Source organism: Mesoplodon mirus, assembly GCF_964341445.2.
Source record: "Mesoplodon mirus genome assembly, chromosome: 11".
NCBI lineage: Eukaryota > Metazoa > Chordata > Mammalia > Artiodactyla > Ziphiidae > Mesoplodon > Mesoplodon mirus.
In genome coordinates, this window is record NC_138987.1 from 84,183,447 (window position 1) to 84,202,779 (window position 19,333).

At 38.2% G+C, this 19,333-nt stretch overlaps 1 protein-coding gene across 10 annotated transcripts in view; it reads left to right on the forward strand.

Moving 5' to 3' along the window:
* Positions 1–6,506, forward strand: part of SOX5 (SRY-box transcription factor 5) — a 1,015,676-nt gene extending 1,009,170 nt beyond the window's left edge. For all 10 annotated transcript variants that reach the window (XM_082635813.1, XM_082635815.1, XM_082635814.1 and 7 more), the window contains one exon: positions 1,435–6,506. In XM_082635813.1, coding sequence (XP_082491939.1) covers positions 1,435–1,738 — 304 coding nt within the window. In that variant the 3' untranslated portion in view covers positions 1,739–6,506. The remainder of the gene's footprint in view (positions 1–1,434) is intronic.
* Positions 6,507–19,333: the final 12,827 nt, after the last annotated feature.

Genomic DNA, 19,333 nt, shown 5'->3' on the forward strand with positions numbered 1-19,333 from the left:
GAATTCATTCCAGGCTCCTAGAACAATGGCTCTGATGCGGGAGCTTTGTTAATGGCTGGTTGGAAAATAAAATATCTGAGAGTAAAGAATTTTGAAGTTGGCTATTAAAAACATAGAAGTCTTCCTGGTTCTTTCTCTTGCTGGTTTTCATTAATTCCAAGGCCTCACAGTGTAAATTCCACAGCAGCTAACAACTTAGCTGAGATGATACAACATAAAAATGATTCCAAAAGAAAGACTTGTTTCTGAATATAGCAGTCTCTGGGCTCTCGAGGCACACATGTGGCCTTACAAGATCACATAAAGTAGGGATTCTCTTCAGGGTAGAACAAGTTGTGAATGGGAAAGTTTCCTTCTGAATTAAGGATGCCTCTCTCAGTATGTCTTACCCTGCTTCCTATGGCAAAGGCCTGCAATCACACTGTTTCTGCAGAATTTTATCAAAAAGCACAGAAATAAAGTTGTTCATATCTGGAACAGTAAATAAGATCCTGAGAGCTTCTTAGAATAATAAGTACTGTTCTGAAAATGGCCAGAGGATACTTTAAAAAAAAAAACCACAAAACTTTTCTAATCTGCCTTATCCCCTCCACTCCCCTGAAGGCATCTGCTTGCTTTGTCCGAAGGGTCTGTGATTTATATCCCAGTGCAGTACTCTCCTCCACACTGAGCACGAGACCCAGCGCTCCTTGGGGAAATAGTAAACAGACGAATGAAAGAAGGCATAAATGAACATCATCTATTAATCCCTTCGTACTCGGACCAGCTACAGAATATATCTGTGGAGCCCAGTGTAAAATGAAAATGCAGGGTCCCTGTTAAAAGGTTTTTAAGAATTTCAAGATTGTGACAACAGAACTTTAAACCAAGTGTAGGATCTTGCTAAGCCCCGGGTCCTGTACAGCTGCAGAGGTGGTCCACCCATGAGGCCAGCCTTACTTCCTACCCCCACTGAAAACTATTTCAGGGGTGAGGTGGACCATGTTCAGTTCTGGTGAGTTCTGCGCAGTGAAGTTTTATTTTGAGAGCTCTAAGACTTTAGGATTTTTCCATTAAAATTGAATTATCTTTAGGTTTAATTCTTTTAAAAACTGTTTCGACATGTTGTAGTGAAGGAAAAAGTAACTCGGGCTCAGGGACTTGAGTTCTTCTGCTTAATCTTTCTGTCCCTCAGTTTCTTTTCATAAAGTAGAAAAGTAGCAATCACTTTAAGAATCAGATGGGTAACACATGCAAACGCCTTGTAATCTATAAAGCACTACATAGAAGTAAGGTATTGGGATCAAAGTAGGATACAGTTTTCAAAACGTCGGGCAACAGGGTGAAAATCATGACCTTCAGGTTGGACAACTTGAGCAAATTAATTATAGAGTAAGACCTGCATCCAACTGTCCACTCACTCACGGTCTCTTTTTGGGAATTCCTCTCCAACAGGCAACAAGCACAGATCCCCATCGCCACTGCTGGTGTCGTGTACCCTGGAGCCATCGCCATGGCTGGAATGCCCTCCCCTCATCTGCCCTCGGAGCACTCAAGCGTGTCCAGCAGCCCGGAGCCTGGGATGCCTGTTATCCAGAGCACTTACGGCGTGAAAGGAGAGGAGCCACATATCAAAGAAGAGATCCAGGCTGAGGACATCAACGGAGAAATTTATGATGAGTACGAGGAGGAAGAGGATGATCCAGATGTAGATTATGGGAGTGACAGTGAAAACCATATTGCAGGACAAGCCAACTGATAAGGGTCAAAAGATTGTTGTGACCTTAGGACTTAAAGAAGCCCTAGCTGGTTCATCCTTACCAGTGGCCAAGCACATTAACTTTCTCATACACTGACTGTTACTTTAACTGTTAGTCTTAAATAGTTGGGACATCAGCTGACTAATAGACCTCAGCCTCAAAAGGCTTGGAAAGGAAATAAAAATACAACAAGCAAACAACAATATCAACAACGAGAGATTGAAATAAGCTATGGGTAAAATAATGCCAGTAATTCAGCTGCTACATCCAAGCACTGAAGTCTTACCCGTCAACTTTTTTTTTTAATAAACTTTATGGCTGTTTGTTCTACAATGTTCTAGAAATTCTCACTCAGGTACACAGTGCCAACAAGTGGCTTGTGAATGTGTTTTGTTGTTTTGTGCTACAGTTTTTAAAAAGAAATAAGTTTTGTTTTTTGGGGGTTCTGGGGTTTTTTTTCCTTTTCTTTCTTTCCTTTTGTTGTTTTTGTTTTTGTTTTTGTTTTCGGTAATGCACCTGACAGAAAAAAAAAAAAAGATGAATTTCTCTTTACTTCTCTCCACCTTCTCCATCTCTGTACTTTAAAGATGGGAGTCTGTGCATGGGGGGGAAGAGGGAAAAAGAGCCTGTTTTTAACTTCCTTGCTATCCACCACAAAATAAGCAATCATTTTCTTTAGAGGACTTTCTTATCTGTTGCACACCACACTACATCTTTGAGCAAGTGCCAAATTTGTACTGAAGTATTGACCCAGTTGATTTTTTCCCTTTCCTTTTTCCTGTTCCTTCTTAAATTAGGACAGTGTTATATCTTAGACAATCCCTTGAAAAACCTGAAATACCAGCAGCTGGTGAGATTTGACTCTTTTTTTTAAATGGAAACTGTAGGTGCTGTTCTCAGGTGAAAAGAGAGAGAGAGACATAAGAAATTTAGAGAAAAAAATATTTTCTGATCTTGGATTTTTGTGTGTATGTATGTGTGTGATTATGGTACTAATTGGAATAAGGTTGGACCATTGTGAGTTAAACCCACATCTGGGGATGAAATCCCACATCCTTCTAAGTGACTGGTCTGGAAGCAGCCTTGACCTTGACTTTGCACTTCAAATGACAACTTAACCAATATAGGGCTCAGAAATTATATTTTTAAACTTCTAATATGATTATTATTGGATGGATCAGGTGGCCCTGTGTAATAGAGGGGTGCGTGTATAACAGGGAAGCAAACTGTTCCCAGATGTTCCTTCTCCCTGGTCAGATGGTTCCACTAACATTTCCTACCTAATGATTTCTGTTTGTTTTTCCTGTTGATAACTTCAAGCAAAACAATCATTGTTTCCCTTGAATATATTTGCCCATATTCTAGAAATATAGAATTAGCTTATTTCTTCAACATTCCATCCTTTCCTGATCAGGAAATGGAACTGATGATTTTATAAGGTATTTTTCATCCCTCCATGAAATGAGGTGGAGGCCATTTGCATTTTAGAATTGTGGGCCATGTGCATTTCATGCCGTAAAAAGCAGGACTTGATTAAAAGTTGTCGCAGCCCAACAAGAGGGAGCCTGGCTGAGCCCAGCAACCCTTGCCACCACTCTACTCTTGCTGTAAGATGAATCCACTGAAGTCCAATTTCTGATTCCAGCAGAGGTGTGCATAGAGCACCAACTGATGGTGACGGGACTGCTTAGACTTTGCCAGCCAAGTGCCAAGGCAGTCAGAGGGCTTGCCCAAATAAATGGGAAATCATTTAAACTGAATTAGTGTTGTTTGTGCTGAACCATCAGACAGTAAATACTCCAACCAGTAGCTTGGATGTGCTATGGTTTTCACTCCAGTCATCATTTTCCTATCCCACCCTCCCCAAACCTGACCCTAAAGTTTGATTTTTACATATAAATAAGAAAAAAAATCCTTTTTATTTTTCTCTCTCTCAGAAGACTTGCTCTGGGGTTTTGCTTGGAGGAGCTAATCATATCCTGCATGTCAGAGACTTTGCTTTGTTTGTTTTTCTGTTTGTTTTTGATGACTGTATTTTCATTTGAACTGCCTCTTTTTGCTAGTGTTGTAATAATGATGATGATGATAAAATAATAATAATAATAGTAATAATAATAATAATGGTCAGCTGTTCCCAGATTAGTAAGTTATGCATAATTTATTTCTCCCTTTCTATTTTATTCTCCTCTGATTTGGAAGTACAGCCAATAAGTTGTTAGATATTTAAAACAAATTTCCATCTCCAACATGTATATATATATATGTATACATACATATATATATGCACACACACACACACACAAACACATTCACTCACACAGTTTCATTTATCCTTCCATAAGTTTTCTCCTTCTTAAAAGTTTGGCCCCAACAAATGTCACGTTCCAGTGTTTAATACCTACAAGTGAATTAATGGGAGGGTCTTATTCAATCTCAGTTAACTTAGGCTCTCATCACTCATTTTAGTTATTTAATTGCCACAGTCATCTACAGCCAATTTCTCTTTTGTTTTTGTTTGTTTTGTTTTTAAGCACTCTGGATAAAAAAAATGGACACTTGTTTTTATATCGTTATTATGTACAATGTGAAAACAGATTTTTAAAACTTTGTTCTGTCTTTGTTAACAAATTCTTTCTGACTTAATTGTGGGTTCACCTCTCACGTTTGCTGGACACTTATTTTCCACCATGTTATAAAGATGCTTTGTTTTCATTTCATGACTTTGGGCTACAAGAATACTTTGTTTTAGCTCCAGGTAGATGCCACTGAGGGCATTCATGGCTGACACAAATTCTAACACACTTACCGGTGAATTGACAAAACACTGATGTTTGGTCTTTTTGTTTGTTTTTTACTTGTTTTATTTGAAGGGGAAAATGAAATTGTTAATGGTGACCTTTAATGGCTGAAATTCAGAAGTTAATTTTATTTAGTTAGATTTGTGTCAGAGAGACGAAACTGTGCATGGATCGAAACAAGAGCAAGTCCATAGCCTTGCATTATGTTCTCTTGTTCTGACATCTGATTCACTGGGGGTCACAATTGTTTTGCCTTAATTTTCCCCAAAAGAAAACAAACAAAAAATCATATTAATGTTTAAAGTGCTTTGAAGTCATTTGATAAAAGGTGCTATGAATGGCAGCCTACTGGGTTAGCACATTGCCTTCTGGCGTTTGATTGGTTTATCATTTTTGTAAAGGATCCTAAAACCTTGTATTCTTTTTCTGTGCCCCATGATGACCAAAAAAGATAAGGGAGAGGAAATAAGAGTAAGATCAAACTCAAATGAACATAAAGTCTCCCTTCTCTCCCCTTCCCTACCTACCTGTTCACATTTCACATTACTTGCTCGCTCTCTCTCTCTCTCACACACACACACACACAAACACACAAACCACAGGCACACACGCTAACCCTAGTACTGAGGGATAATCTTGCCAGAATTCTGTTGTTTTATGGCTGTTGTAATCAGTTCTTCTAAAAACAGTCATGTTTTAATATGAATCTAAGAGCATCACTGGAGAAAATAGGTTAAAGTTCATATATAAGTTACTAAGAATTTGTCTATTCACTACAATTGTATAAAATAACAAAACTGTTCTTCAGTCCACTTATACCTAAATTAGTTAAGTCGATTTTTAACATTTATTTGGCATCTACAGTTAAGAGTTAACCATGTATAAAATCCCTCCCAAAGAACATAATCATTATTGAAACCAAATCCTCTTATAAGGAACAAATATAAAAGAATTCTTTGATGAAGTTATTTCATAGGTTTGATTTTCGAGTAGACTTTTTACCTTAATTCATTTAAAGAAAATTATCTTTAAATATTTTATGGTCCAATTTCAGATATTTTCTTAATCCAGAAGATGTTACTGTTCCCAGAAGAAACTTCTTATATCACATTTAAAACATCAAAAATCATTATGTTTTCATTCATTCTAATGGGTAAATTATTTGAATTGTAATAAGCAACTGTATATTTACAAACAGGTTTATAAAATATTTGTCTATCAACTTAATAGTAAAATAAAAATTATGGGGTCTGCAAGGAAAAATATGAAGCCCACTTAAAGTGGTTCAGAGATCTCTTTTGTCTTATAGGGCATAGGTTTTCTTTTAGACAGGTTTTTACAGTATTTAATTTTAAAGTTTCCTATAACTATCAATTTCCCAGGTTGAAGATGATGTTGGGTTTTCTACTGATTGATTCCTGTCCTCCCCAGTGTTTCTGTCACTGGTTCACTAAAACAGTATTTATACAGCTCCACTGGCTCTAAAGCTCTTAGTCCTTCTAATGTTTTGGATTTTATGAGTAAAAATGGGAAAATGTAGAAAAGAGACAATCAAATGCCTGGAGCTTAAAACAAAGTATGTGCAACCTACCATCTCACTTGAAATTTAATAAAATAAATAATTATGTAAATATAACATAGAGTTATAGATTTATATTTTGTTCATAACACATAGTGTAATATAAGTTGTATATTTTCATGTTTTGGGTTTTATGTTATCATTCATGCCACAATAAAAATAAAACAGGAGTTTATGTACTCTTAAAAAAAAAGATGTGGGTTGCCACCAACCTATTTGTTTTTGTTTTTGTTTTTGTTTTTTGTTTTTGCATTCTCTTTTTTCAGTATTACTGCCATGCAAGGCACCAATAAAAACAGCAAATGTGTTCTTTACCTATTATACTGTGTTTCTTTTCACAATTCTTGTTATGGCGGCTTAATCATTAGTTTTCTTATAAAAAGAGCAAAACTATGAAAAATAAGTTAATTTTGTTTCCAGTATAAATAACCTCACTTCCTGAAGTTGACTTTGAACTGAGAACTAAGGGTTTAGATCTTAGAGGTGGGCATTCAAGAAGGCCTCTTTATAATGCATCTCATCAGAGAGCTTCACTGTAATGTCAAAAGGTATCCTTCTTGTATGTAATTGAAGCTAATAACACTTAAAAATCCTGCAGCCTGAAGCACCCTTAATGTCATTTTTCCCAAGCTTGACGCTATCATTGGGGCAGGGTTTCTACACTTTAGAATTGAATTTCAGTCTATTGTTGGTATAGAAATTCTAAATTTCAGATTATGAAAGTAAGAACTATAAATAATTTTCACTTTACTGGTATCTAATTTACAATAATGGATATTTCTAAATTGTTTAACATTCTGACATTTAACCTCTGGATTCTACCTTCTGCTTTTTAAGCAAATGTTAAAACAAGAAGGCTCCTTTCCTTACAGTGGCCATTTTTGCTTGTCTCTTCCACCATAATACGTATTTTTATCTTGATAGTTTTATGTGTAATCATTTCCCATAAGGGTTTTTGGTTGGTTGGTTGGTTGGTTGGTTTGTTATTTAATTGGGTAGTTTTTAAATAAGTATCAAGAAACTGAGTTAGGTAACATCGGTTCAAACGAATATGAAGTAAGTATATAAAGAAGGTATGTTCTACTAACACCTTGCCCATTGTAACCCTTCACAGAAGTATCAGTAGTTTACAATGTCTGGTCCGTGGGCTACCTGCTTTAGAATTAACTGTTAAAAATGTGGATTCTTAGGCCAGACTCCAGATGTAGTGAATCAGAATCTCTAGGGACAGGGATAAAGCTGTTGCTGTTAACCAGCTCCAAATAATTATTCTGCATGCCCTAGTGTTTCAAAACAACCAAGAAGTGGGGCTATTTTCCTCTTTTATCTACCTTTTGTGAATGTCACATTCTGCAGATCCTATTGCCTACCATACTTTAACCTTAGGCCTCTATAAAAACCTCTGTGAAGCTGAGGGTCAGTGATTCATCAAGAGTTTGAGGCTAGAAAGAGCTCTCAATCTGTCCCTTCATAGATTGTTTTTGAGGGCATTTGATCCACCAGAACATGTGCACGTGTCATCCTTGTTTCTCTGCTTCTCCTTTTGTTCATCATGGCAAAGCAGTAGGCTTCAGAGACTCCAGGCCAGTTGGACACCAAAAATACAACTGAAACACACAAAACTATACCCACTTAATATTTGCTAAAAAATTGAGGTGCTTTTGAAAGGAAAATATCCATTGTAGAAGTGGAGAAATGATCATTCCATGTAGTGTTTTTAGTAGACCACCTACAGCTACAGTGGTCACAGTCTCATCCTGTTTCATCAGGAAACAGCATCATCGGAGTATGGTAAGTATATGTAGATGGGGAAATCTTGTCTGCTTATGAAAGCTTGGCTCACCCAAGGTGCAAAATCCCACCTTTGGTCTCCTTCCTACCAAATAAAGTTCACTTAGTTTTGTCCTGTCACACTGTATTTTAGAAACATTCTTTTCTTGGCCTTTGTGTTTTTTAGTTTCTTACGGAATATTTAGGACTAGCATGCAATAATTGTTTTCTTACTGCCAATGCCTTGAACAACCAGAAAAATGCTGGCAATAGTGAAAAGAAATCCATTCTTTTTTTTCTTTTTATAATCTCAATTCTGACAATTTTAGAAATTGGTGTTTGAGGAAGTTTACATATGTGTTTTTTAAAAAATCAAGATACTGAAAAAAAAAATCAAGATACTGTCATTCTTACCAAATTTTAAAGTTCAGAAGTTATCCCTACTTATAACTTGACATCATCATCGAAACCTCAATTATAACTATGGAGGTGAATGAAGGTAAGCATGAATTAGTTCAATATCTAAGTTAAAGAATATTTATGAAAAATATCCAGTTTATTTTTCTTGAGTTTCTAAAGCAACCTAATAACTAGTTGAGACAAAATGCTTTATAAGTAAGCATTGTAATTAGTATGTAAAGCATATGCAATAGTATTGCTAAAAGTTCTTTAAAATAGTTACATTTTATTAAACAGGCTAAACATCTGTTCTGCAATTTAATTTGTTCTACCAATTTGCTTAGCAAAACTATTGGGTTGGCCAAAAAGTTCGTTCGGGTTTTTCTGTAACATCTTGCAGGAAAACCCAAACGAACTTTCTGGCCAACCCAATATTTTTACCAACAAGAATGAACCAGTTCAGCTCTGATCACAATATTTCATCGTTTTGCAACTAGGTCCAGATACATGAGATTTTACTCTCCCTATTATTAACATTTTCTAAATATACAAGAGAATATGGTATGGAATGGTACTTTGTTGGTATTAAAAATATAACCAAGAGGATGAAAGTTGTTTTATCATTAATGTCTCCATTGATTCAATTTAAAAGCGAAAAGAAAAATTACGAGAACAACTGTAGGAATCCAGTAGGCCTAATTATACACCATCATTTTGTACATTGCCTGTTCAATTTAGTATTAAATTTCAGATTCTGGAAAACAATCCTATTTACACACAAACTGTAAAATATATTTGAAATAAAGTCTTGTTTATAAAAATCACTGCTGTGATAACTTTTAAAATCACTGTTGTGATAACTTTTTAAAATAAATTCATGTGTCCTGGTAGGAAGTTGGAGAAACCATAGAAAATATTTAGATAATTACCTACATGGAAGTAAGTAATTACATGGGAGACTGGCTTTATTCAAATTGTTCTAACACTGGCCTTCGGTAAGCATTCATTTTGCCTTATATTTCAAACCTACAATTGACTACAAGTTTATAAATTGTGGTTGCATGAACTTAAGTTTGATTCAGGACTACAGTTATTACTAGTAGGCCCCAAATAGTTACACAAGTTGCCTTTTTTATTTGGGAATGATCTTTAAGACTGGCCTGGTGTCCGACTGGCCTGGAGTCTCTGAAGCCTACTGCTTTGCCATGATGAACTGGGTTAACATGCACAAGAGGAGTTAATCTGCTTTCTTATGGTCAGAGCTTATTTGACATCTGGAAGATGAATTAAATTGCCAGTGGTATAACATTGGGCACAAATGCTAACTAAAGATATTGAAGAGAGAATTTTAGATTGTCCTCATTAAAGAGTTATCCATTTCCCTGTAATCCACTGATTTTACAGATCTATAAGCTTTGATATTATAGCCTATTATATCACCTATATCTTAGACTCTTGCTTATAAAATCCTCTGGTGTAGCTTTATCTTTGTCTCCTATTGTTACAGTAAAACCTTTAAAAGGTCACTTAATTTTTCAGATACTTCAAGATCCCCCCAAAGTTTATGTTGACAAGCTGTGATAAAGTTTTATAAATTTTACACTTTTCATGTAAATTTTAAACACACAAAATCTGAGTTTCTATCATGAAAAAATATTTAGACATTTTTATGAGTGAAAAATCCAAATCAGGGAAAATGATAAAAAACATAGGAGGTAGTATGGTTTGTCTTTCCTTGTCTTAATGACTCAGTATTTGGCAAATATTAAATTAATAATGCTAACCTGGTCCTTCTGGCAATAAAAAGCCAAACTCTTGTCAAAGTTGATGAGTCTCTGCTCCCTAGTGCATCATGTTGACTTTATGTCAGTTCATAGGCTCTTTTGCCCTCTTTCAAAATTTGGAGTGGCGGGCTTCCCTGGTGGTGCAGTGGTTGAGAGTCTGCCTGCCAATGCAGGGGACATGGGTTCGTGCCCCGGTCCGGGAAGATCCCACATGCCACGGAGCGGCTGGGCCCGTGAGCCATGGCCACTGAGCCTGCGCGTCCAGAGCCTGTGCTCTGCAACAGGAGAGGCCACAACAGTGAGAGGCCCGCGTACCGCAAAGAAAAAAAAAACTGGAGTGGCTTACAATAAATACACAAGTACAGAAATGCCAGCACAGTTAGCACATAGCAATTAGACAATAGGTAAAGAGTAAGAAATAAAAAGAAATCACACATATACTTACACATTGTAGAAACACACACACATATTCCTTTTATCTTACTCTTTACCTTTTGTCTCTTTACAAAAGAGATGTGTGTGTGTGTGTGTGTGTGTGTGTGTATACACTGTCTGAGGAGGACAACTCTAATCATTAAAAAACAACTCATTTTCATAGCAGCCAGGGCAAAGAAACTACATGGATTAGAGAATTCTCATTGCTTAATTGAAAGAAGCATGCAAGTTTATCATGAGAAATAAACCTTCATTGCCCTAAATTCTCAGATGGATTTCACACTTAAGGGATAAGAAACAATGCAAAGTGCCACTTTATGTAAGCAGATTTACAAAAGCTGTAGATTTGTTTCGTATATGCTTACCTATCAGTCCTTAAGCAGTTTTATAAAGACAATTTGCAGGGGGTCAAAGAGAAAGATAGTATACATATGAATAGATAACTGGATATATGGATTAAACAAGGATTTACAAAGGATAAAGCTGGAAGAATTGTGATTGTGATGAATATTTATCACGTCCCATAGACTAGCTTTTTGAACAATCAGATGTTTCAAACTGGCTTTTATGCTATGTTCAGTATTATGATAGGTCTATACAAGATATAAAGCAAATAAGACTAGTACACGTTAAGCAAAAAAACAATACAAGAATATGATTAATGAACCAGACTGTAAGTGACACAGGATTTCAAATCAGAACAAGAATCATTTTCATATTCACTGAGACTTCAGCTTCTAAATGAATGTAGTAGGTGATGAATGGCCAACCTCCCACTGGAACAACTAGGAAAAGCTGGAAAAATACCCCTAAAATTATATTTTAGGGAATTAGAAATCTATGGAAGAAATGAGGGCTAGATGAACCATAATTTCAGAAAAGCAAAAATTCATCTAAGGTGAAGCTGATGATTACTAACCATTCCTATCTGGTGAAAACATTATCAAATTCTGGGTTTTGCTATAAAAGACTTGGCAACTTATGGGTGAAAGAGAAACCAGCAAAGTAGTTGTGTGGATCCAAAGTGCCTAAGTGGAAACTTGAAGGACCTCAAATGCAAGACTGGTTTTACTAATGACATATTTGCTGAGTTCTAGAGCTGTGTGGGATGTTGGAGATTCGTGGCAAGCTTCCAAAAGAAAGATTGAAATCTCCTGTGTCATTTAGTCCTTAGGAAACAAAGACCAGCCATAGATATGGGACCTGACTCAAGCATACAGCTAATCACGCTCTCAAGATAATTGCCACATTTTATCTTCAAGGGGAAGATACTGGAGAGTTGAGCTGAGAATCTTATAAGGGCAGACCTGAATCCCCTGTAGTTTTTCACGGCTGAGGAGACAAATATCCACAATGCTCACAAGCAAAGCTTGGGAAAATTACACTCTGAGACAAAATAGAGGCAGCCTAAGTACCACTAAAACTGCCAAGCAACCTTGACACAGCTAAATCACTGGTAAGGGTAAAATGATCACCCATCTGCCTAGCATAAGAATATAAAAACTCCACTCCAGTGGAAGATTAAATTATATGGGTTCTTTTATTTTAAAAGTTTAGGGAAAAATATCTAAACACATGCAAAGGCAAAATTTACAATCAAGAGAAAAAGAAACAGTAGATGTTTATCTACAGATGATACTGATATTTAAGTTAGCAAAGACTTTAACACAAGTAAAGCTTAATATATTCAGGAAAATCGACGAAAATAGACAAAATAAAGAGATGAGATCTACAAAAAATAATCAATTAGAAAAGAAGAGCACAGAGTTAGTGAAAATAAAAACAGTTTAATAAAAATATACAGATGTATCAAAAGTTGACCCTGTGACTTGGAGCCCCCGACCCAGGAACAGCTCATCCTTAACCTGGCCATGAAAGAGGTTATTGACGCATTCATCTCCGAGAATGGCTGGGTGGAGGACTATCGAGGCAGGGCGGGTGTGTGAGCCACTCACCCGCCTTGCCCGGTACCCTGGCTCAGGAGAGCCTTGGGCAGTAGTCTCTAGCCGCTGTACATAGTTTGTGTCCCTAGATCCCTGTCCTGGTGTCCCCAAGCTCACACCCATCAGTTCTGCTGGGTCATGAGCCTCCCCCATCCCCCTTCTGGGCCAGAAACAGTGGGTGAGAGTGGGCTGGGCTGAGGCTGCTGCTGCCACCTCTGTCCCTGTAATAAAATCTGTGAGCACTATAAAAAAAATAAATAAAATAAATAAAGAGATAATCAGGGCTTCCCTGGTGGCGCAGTGTTTGAGAATCCGCCTGCCGATGCAGGGGACATGGGTTTGTGCCCTGGTCCGGGAAGATCCCACATGCCGCGGAGAGGCTGGGCCCGTGAGCCATGGCCGCTGAGCCTGCGCGTCCAGAGCCTGTGCTCTGTAACGGGAGAAGCCACAACAGTGAGAGGCCTGCATACCACAAAAAATCAATCAATCAATCAATAAAAATAAATAAAGAGATAATCACTGAGAACTTTTCACATAAAAGATACTGAACAGATTTAAGAAACTTAGTTAATCCAAGCAGGACAAATAAAAAGAAAACCACATATATAAATTCTCTAATGAAACCATTGAAAACCAAAGGCAAATTTTTATAAACAGCCAGAGAAAAAAACACATTACTGTCCAGAAAATGGCAATAAGACTAACAGCTGACTTCTCAACAGAAACAAACAGTGGAATCTAGAAACAATGAAGTTGCATTTTTATAGTGCTGCAAGAAGAACTTGCCAAACTAGAATTCTACGTACCCCCAAAACAATCTTACCACAATGAAGTTGCAATAAAGATATTTTGAGACAAACTAAAGCTTGGAGGACCCATCACCAATGGATCTGACTACAAGAAATATTAAAGGGATGTCTTCAGGTTGAAGGAAAATGATTCTACATGGAAAAAAATGGAACTATCATTATAAATAAAGAGTATTGGAAATGATAAAGTATGTGTGATATATAAATAAGTTGGGTCTGTACACAGTGCTTTGTCAAATTTTGAATAAATGTACAAGTAAATGCATAACAATAATAATGGGAAAATGGAAGGGGATAAATAAATTTAAAAGATTCTAAATGTCTAGCAATATCAGGAAGTTAATAATGTGATCTCTAGGGTGACCAAAAATAGAATGGTGAAAGAATGAATAACCAACTTTTTGACAGAAGGAAAAAATGGAACAATAAAGCAATTTAATCTAAAAGAGGACTATATTACATGCTACCACAAGAAATATAACCAAAATTATTATTAATTCATTGTTGGAGTATGTTTTTTAACATTTATTTTTATTTTTTATTTTTATTTTATTTATTTATTTATTTATTTATTTATTTGCGGTACGCAGGCCTCTCACTGTTGTGGTCTCTCCTGTTGTGGAGCAGACGTGCAGGCTCAGCGGCCATGGATCACGGGCCCAGCCGCTCCGCGGCATGTGGGATCTTCCCAGACCGGGGCATGAACCCGTGTCCCCTGCATCGGCAGGAGGACTCTTAACCACTGCGCCACCAGGGAAGCCCCCTGTTGTGTATATTCCTGAGAAGTAACCAGGACTCTGTTTTATTGCTGAACTATTGTTTCTTGACTGCTTTTTCTTTGTTCCTGAATTCTCTTACTCCCCTTAAGATCATTGACTACTAAGACCTGGTCAAGGGCAAGCACTGTGACCAGGCTTGGATCACAAAATGACTTAGGTCAAAAATGACTTCTCTTATGTCAAGAAAGCCGTGCCTGGTTCTCTTTCTCTGGGGACCCCCACCCACCCAATCTGCTTACACTCAGCCCCCGCCCCCCCACCCATGTCATTGTTCATTAATGATTGCTCCCATTTCAGAAGAAATTATTTTCCTCAGTCCTTTGGAAGGAAAGACTTTGACAAGAATTCCAGCAACAATATCAGGGGGTCATCTGCAGTCCTTCTTACTGAACAATCAGCTTACAAAACACAAACTGTGCCTGGCCAGAATTAACATGTTCTGTCCTACAACCATGTCTCTTATGTCTTAATCTCATCTGATTTTTTAAATCTTAATCTAGTCATGGCTTATTTCCACTGCAAGCTTCAGAATTTCTTCTTTTCTCCACCACTGATGACTCCTGCTGAGTTCCCCCATGGCCGTTCCAGTAGCTCCTGCAGCAGACCCTCCTGTAGCTGAAAACACAGGTTTATTTGGGCACTATTTTGTTGTCAGGTGCCAGGGACAGAGAGAAGAAAGGCAAATGGTCTGTTCTCAAGAAGTTTATTGCCCCATGTTGGCATGAGGGCAGACAAGTATTCTGTTATGATGGGCCTACTATGGACCTGCTATGATGATTTAATCCACAGAGCTTGCACAAGATTTCTTTGCGTATCAGGAGACTTCAGGTATCATCTTGGTGACTTCAAATTTCTATTTCCACAGGACCCTTACCAGACTCCCACCTCACCTCTCACAGCTATTTCCTTCTTTCTGCTCCAAGGTGACAATGTTGAATTTTCCCTGATCCCTGTGTTCCTAAAAACAGCAAAGCTTAAGATCTCTCCCCTCAACCTTTGTGTTCTGGAAAAGGACTTACTGCAAGAAACCACTCTGCCCTTAAGAACTGATCTAAGACTCATGGGTGCCCACTCTCCCCTCCCCCATTTACCTGTGATAAGACCAGATAAAATCCATCTAAATTCCTATTCCTTGCCCTATAAATATTAGCTGAACTGCTTGTGCTTCCTGATCAATGGGAGTAAAATGCTTATTAATCAAACGTTTTTTTCCTGTTTTTTTTTTAATTTTTTATTTGTCTCTTTTTTTTCCTTTATTTTTTTGGCTGCATTGGGTCTTAGATGCGGCACGTGGGATCTTTCATTGTGGCCTGCTGGCTTTTCATTGCTGCATGTAGGCTTCTCTTTCTCTTAGCTGTGGTGTGCAGGTTTTCTCTCTCTAGTTGTGACGCACAGGCTCCAGAGCACGTGGACTCTGTAGTTTGCAGCATGCAGGCTCTAGTTGAGGTGGGAGGACTCAGTAGTTGTGGTGCATGGGCTTAGTTGCCCAGCATCATGTGAGATCTTACTTCCCTAACCAGGGATCGAACCCATGTCCCCTGCATTGGAAGGCGGATTCTTTACCACTTGACCACCAGAGAAGTCCCGTGTCTTTTTTTTTTTTTTAACCATTCTCAGTATTTTTTTTTTTTAAGATTGATTTTATTATTTATCTTTTTTTGGCCACACCACGCAGCTTGCAGGATCTTAGCTCCCTGACTAGGGATTGAACCCCGGGACCTAGGCAATGAAAGCACAGAGTCCTAACCACTGGACTTCCAGGGAATTCCTTAATCAAACTTTGAGTAAGTTTCTCTCCTTCCCCCAGTTGTCCAAACTTGACCTATCCTCAGTTTTAGCCAGGCAGCACACAACCCCTTCTGAGAACACGCTGGCCTCCCGGTCAAACATTCTCAGCTCTACTCTCCCATCACGCCCACTTCCCCACACCTGGTTCTTTCTAGACTTGTTCATTCCCCCCATGAAAAACCTTTGTGCTTAACCCTTAAGACGCTTGCCGATGACCTGGTCAGAGTTCTCGGTATTGTAATAGTCTCCCTCCCCACACTGCAATAGTCCTTGCCCCTTCATCCTCTTGTCATGATGTTACCTGGAAACTGGGTTCACTTCTTGGTGAGTGTTGAGCCAAAATATACAACCAAACCAAATATCGGGAGAAGGAAGGATTTATTACCTGCAGCAAGTAAGGAAAACACCAGGGATCTTTCCCAAAGCAGTGTCTCCCTGCACAGTAAAATCGGGACAGTTTTAAGCTAAAGGTACATGCATATTCATGAGGGGCTTGGGTGGTTGAGAGTTCCATCTTTAGTGGATTGAAGTCCCAAGGGTCAGAAAAGGTCAACATCATCATCCTTTAGGTTCCAGTTGATCTGCTGGCTCAGTGCTTCAGGCTAATCTTTGCCACTGAAACAGAACTGGGAGTCTTTACAACTGACCTATTATCTTTGCTATTGTTACTTCTCTTGTCTGATAATGGTCTGCATTCTTTTGTTCCCTTAAGATCATTAATTGCTGAGACCTGTTCAAGGAAAAGCCTTGTGGCCAGGCTTATCGCAAAATGGCTTAGGCCAAAACAGGCTTCTCTTATGTTAAGAAAGCCATGCCTGGTTCTCTTTCTCCTGAGGACCCCCACCCTATCTGCTTACAATGATCCTTTCATTGTACATTAGAGACATTAGTCTCTCCTTACTAAATCAGGATTTGTTTTTTATTTGACAACATAAACCCCAAAGTGGGATGTAATTCCTTTTCCTTTGTTTCCATACTACAAGGTGTTGATGTCTATGGTAGGTTTTCGGGAAAGCTGAAGAAGACAAAGAGGATTCAACTTACAGCCAGACAACTAAATTAAAATGCTGATTATGCTTCCCCTAATGCTCTTGGACCTTGACAATTTAGGGCTCCAGCTTGAATGCTTTGCTTTCTTGATTCTCCTCTTATTCTTTCACACCCCAGTCCCTTTGCATTTCTTATCCTGAACCAAGTTATTTATTTTGTTCTTACATTTTATTCATGACCTCTGGGATTTCCACCCCCATATACTTAGCATATTTTTTGAGGACAAAAAGAAGAAAGCCAGTTCTTCTCTAAAACAAATTTTCAATTGGAGATGGGCTCTGGGTATTATGACCACCCAGAGAAGGGATAATTTAGGCATAAGGGAAGAGGCCTGCCCTAGGTGCTTCTGGGGCTACTCTGTAACTAACCAGCTTTATGATCTTACTCAAGTCACTTAATTTATCTGGAACCTTTAGTATTTTTTTTTTTTTTTTGTCCTGTTGTGAAGGAACAATGTTGAGTGAATGGCTTCAAATATCTCTTTCAGTCCCAAGATTCCATAGTTCCTTGAATCTAAATACAATTGAAACCGCACACCTCAGCCAAAACTCAGACTGGGACTTGAACCCACGGGCTGGGACTCAAACCTACTGAGACAGGAAGGAAGCAGGGCACAACCTTTAAAAGAATGACATAGCCATGGAGGATACAACATAAACTGGTTAGAACCAACTAAGTCCAAGATGGCGGATGATTGAGTTCCAGTAGACCTTGAGCCACAGTATATGCTCATTGTAATACATCAGCAAGCTAAATGACACACCCACAGGTGCCATGACAGTTCTGAGGCTGACCATAAAAGGCCAAAAAGTGGGTGGTGGCCCAATTCCTGGAAATACCCACCCCTTCCCCCCAAAAGTTGGAATAATCCCACCACTCTTTAGCCTATGAAATTACCCATCACTATGAAAACTGACAACCCCATATCCTGGGGCCTCTCACCTTCTGAGATGACCCACACTCTGTCTGTGGAGTGTGTATCTTCCTGAATAAACCTTCTTTCACTTTACTATGACTTCCTGTGAGAAGCCAAGAACCCACACATGGAAGCCATCCCAGGGACTTGCCTGAGACCCAGGACATGACCATCCTCTCATGCCCCACTTTCTTTCCTGCAACACCACTGTCTTTTAATTGAGATTGCACACCTGATCTCAGGATTTAATCAAGCTCAGGTTCTTTACGTCTCAGTGCAGAAGGAATTTAGCAAGAGGCAAAGTGATAAATAAGAAGTGGATTTGTTTAGAGAGATGGACATTCCATAGACAGAATCCGGTTCATCTCAAAAAGGGAGAGCTGCCCTGAAATATGGGGTGGTTAGTTGTTATGAGCTGGGCAATTTCATAGGCTAACAAGTGGGAGGATTATTCCAACTATTTCGGGGGGAAAAGGTGGGGATTTCCAGGAATTGGGCCACTGCCCACTTTTTTGGCTTCTTATGGTCCACCTCAGGTCATGGCACCTGTGGGTGTGTCATTTAGCATATGCTAAAGTATTACAGTGAGGGTATAATGAGGCTCAAGGTCTACTGGAAGGCGAATCTTCTGCCATCTTGGGCCTAGTTGGTTATAACCAGTTTATGTTGTATCCTCCATGGTTATGTCATTCTTTCAAAGGTAGTGCCCTGCCCTCTTCCCTCCTATTTCACAATGAAGGGTCAATAAAGGAAGAAATGTCTTGAATACAAATAGTCTTGAAAAAAGTAAGCAGAGGCATGAGAGAAATTTTTACAGAGGGCTCACAAAGAGGCATGGGAATGAGCAAGGCTGTGTAGTAGAAAGCCTGTGGGTTTTGGAGAGATAATGGCTTGGGTTCAGAATCTGACAGGACTTCTAGTCACTAAGCAACGTCAGGCAAATTAATTGATCTCCTTGAGCTCCAAATCTAATAAGAAATGGTAACTTAATTTTGTTTTTTGTGGGTAAGGATTCAAGGTAAGATTAATCTATATCATTTTAATAAGACTTTAGCACGGTTCTCTGCTTAAATATATTCTGTGAAATCTTTTCTAATATTCCTTATTTGTAGTAGAATTTACAATTCTCTTTTGTGTGTCTCCCTGTGAGCTGCATATACGTTTAAAATATTATTTAAAATACAATATTGTATTTATTATCTTGCAAATCTGTTTTGCTAATTAGACTGTGAACTCCTTGAGGGAAGGGAGTGTATCGTTTTTGGTTGTATATTCACAGTGTCTAGGATGGTGCATGACACATGACAATAAATTTTGCAGAATGAATAAGATAATAAAATAATGGATGGATGGATGATGGACATGGGGGCTTCACTAATGGGTCTTGTGCATAATTTCCTAACAGCAAATCTTCTATTTCTGCAAAAGCAAAAAAGTAAAAACTGCCTGAAAAATTAACTCAAAATAAGTAAAGGATTTTTTTTTTTTTTTTTTTTTTTTTTTTTTTTTTTTTTTGCGGTATGCGGGCCTCTCACTGTTGTGGC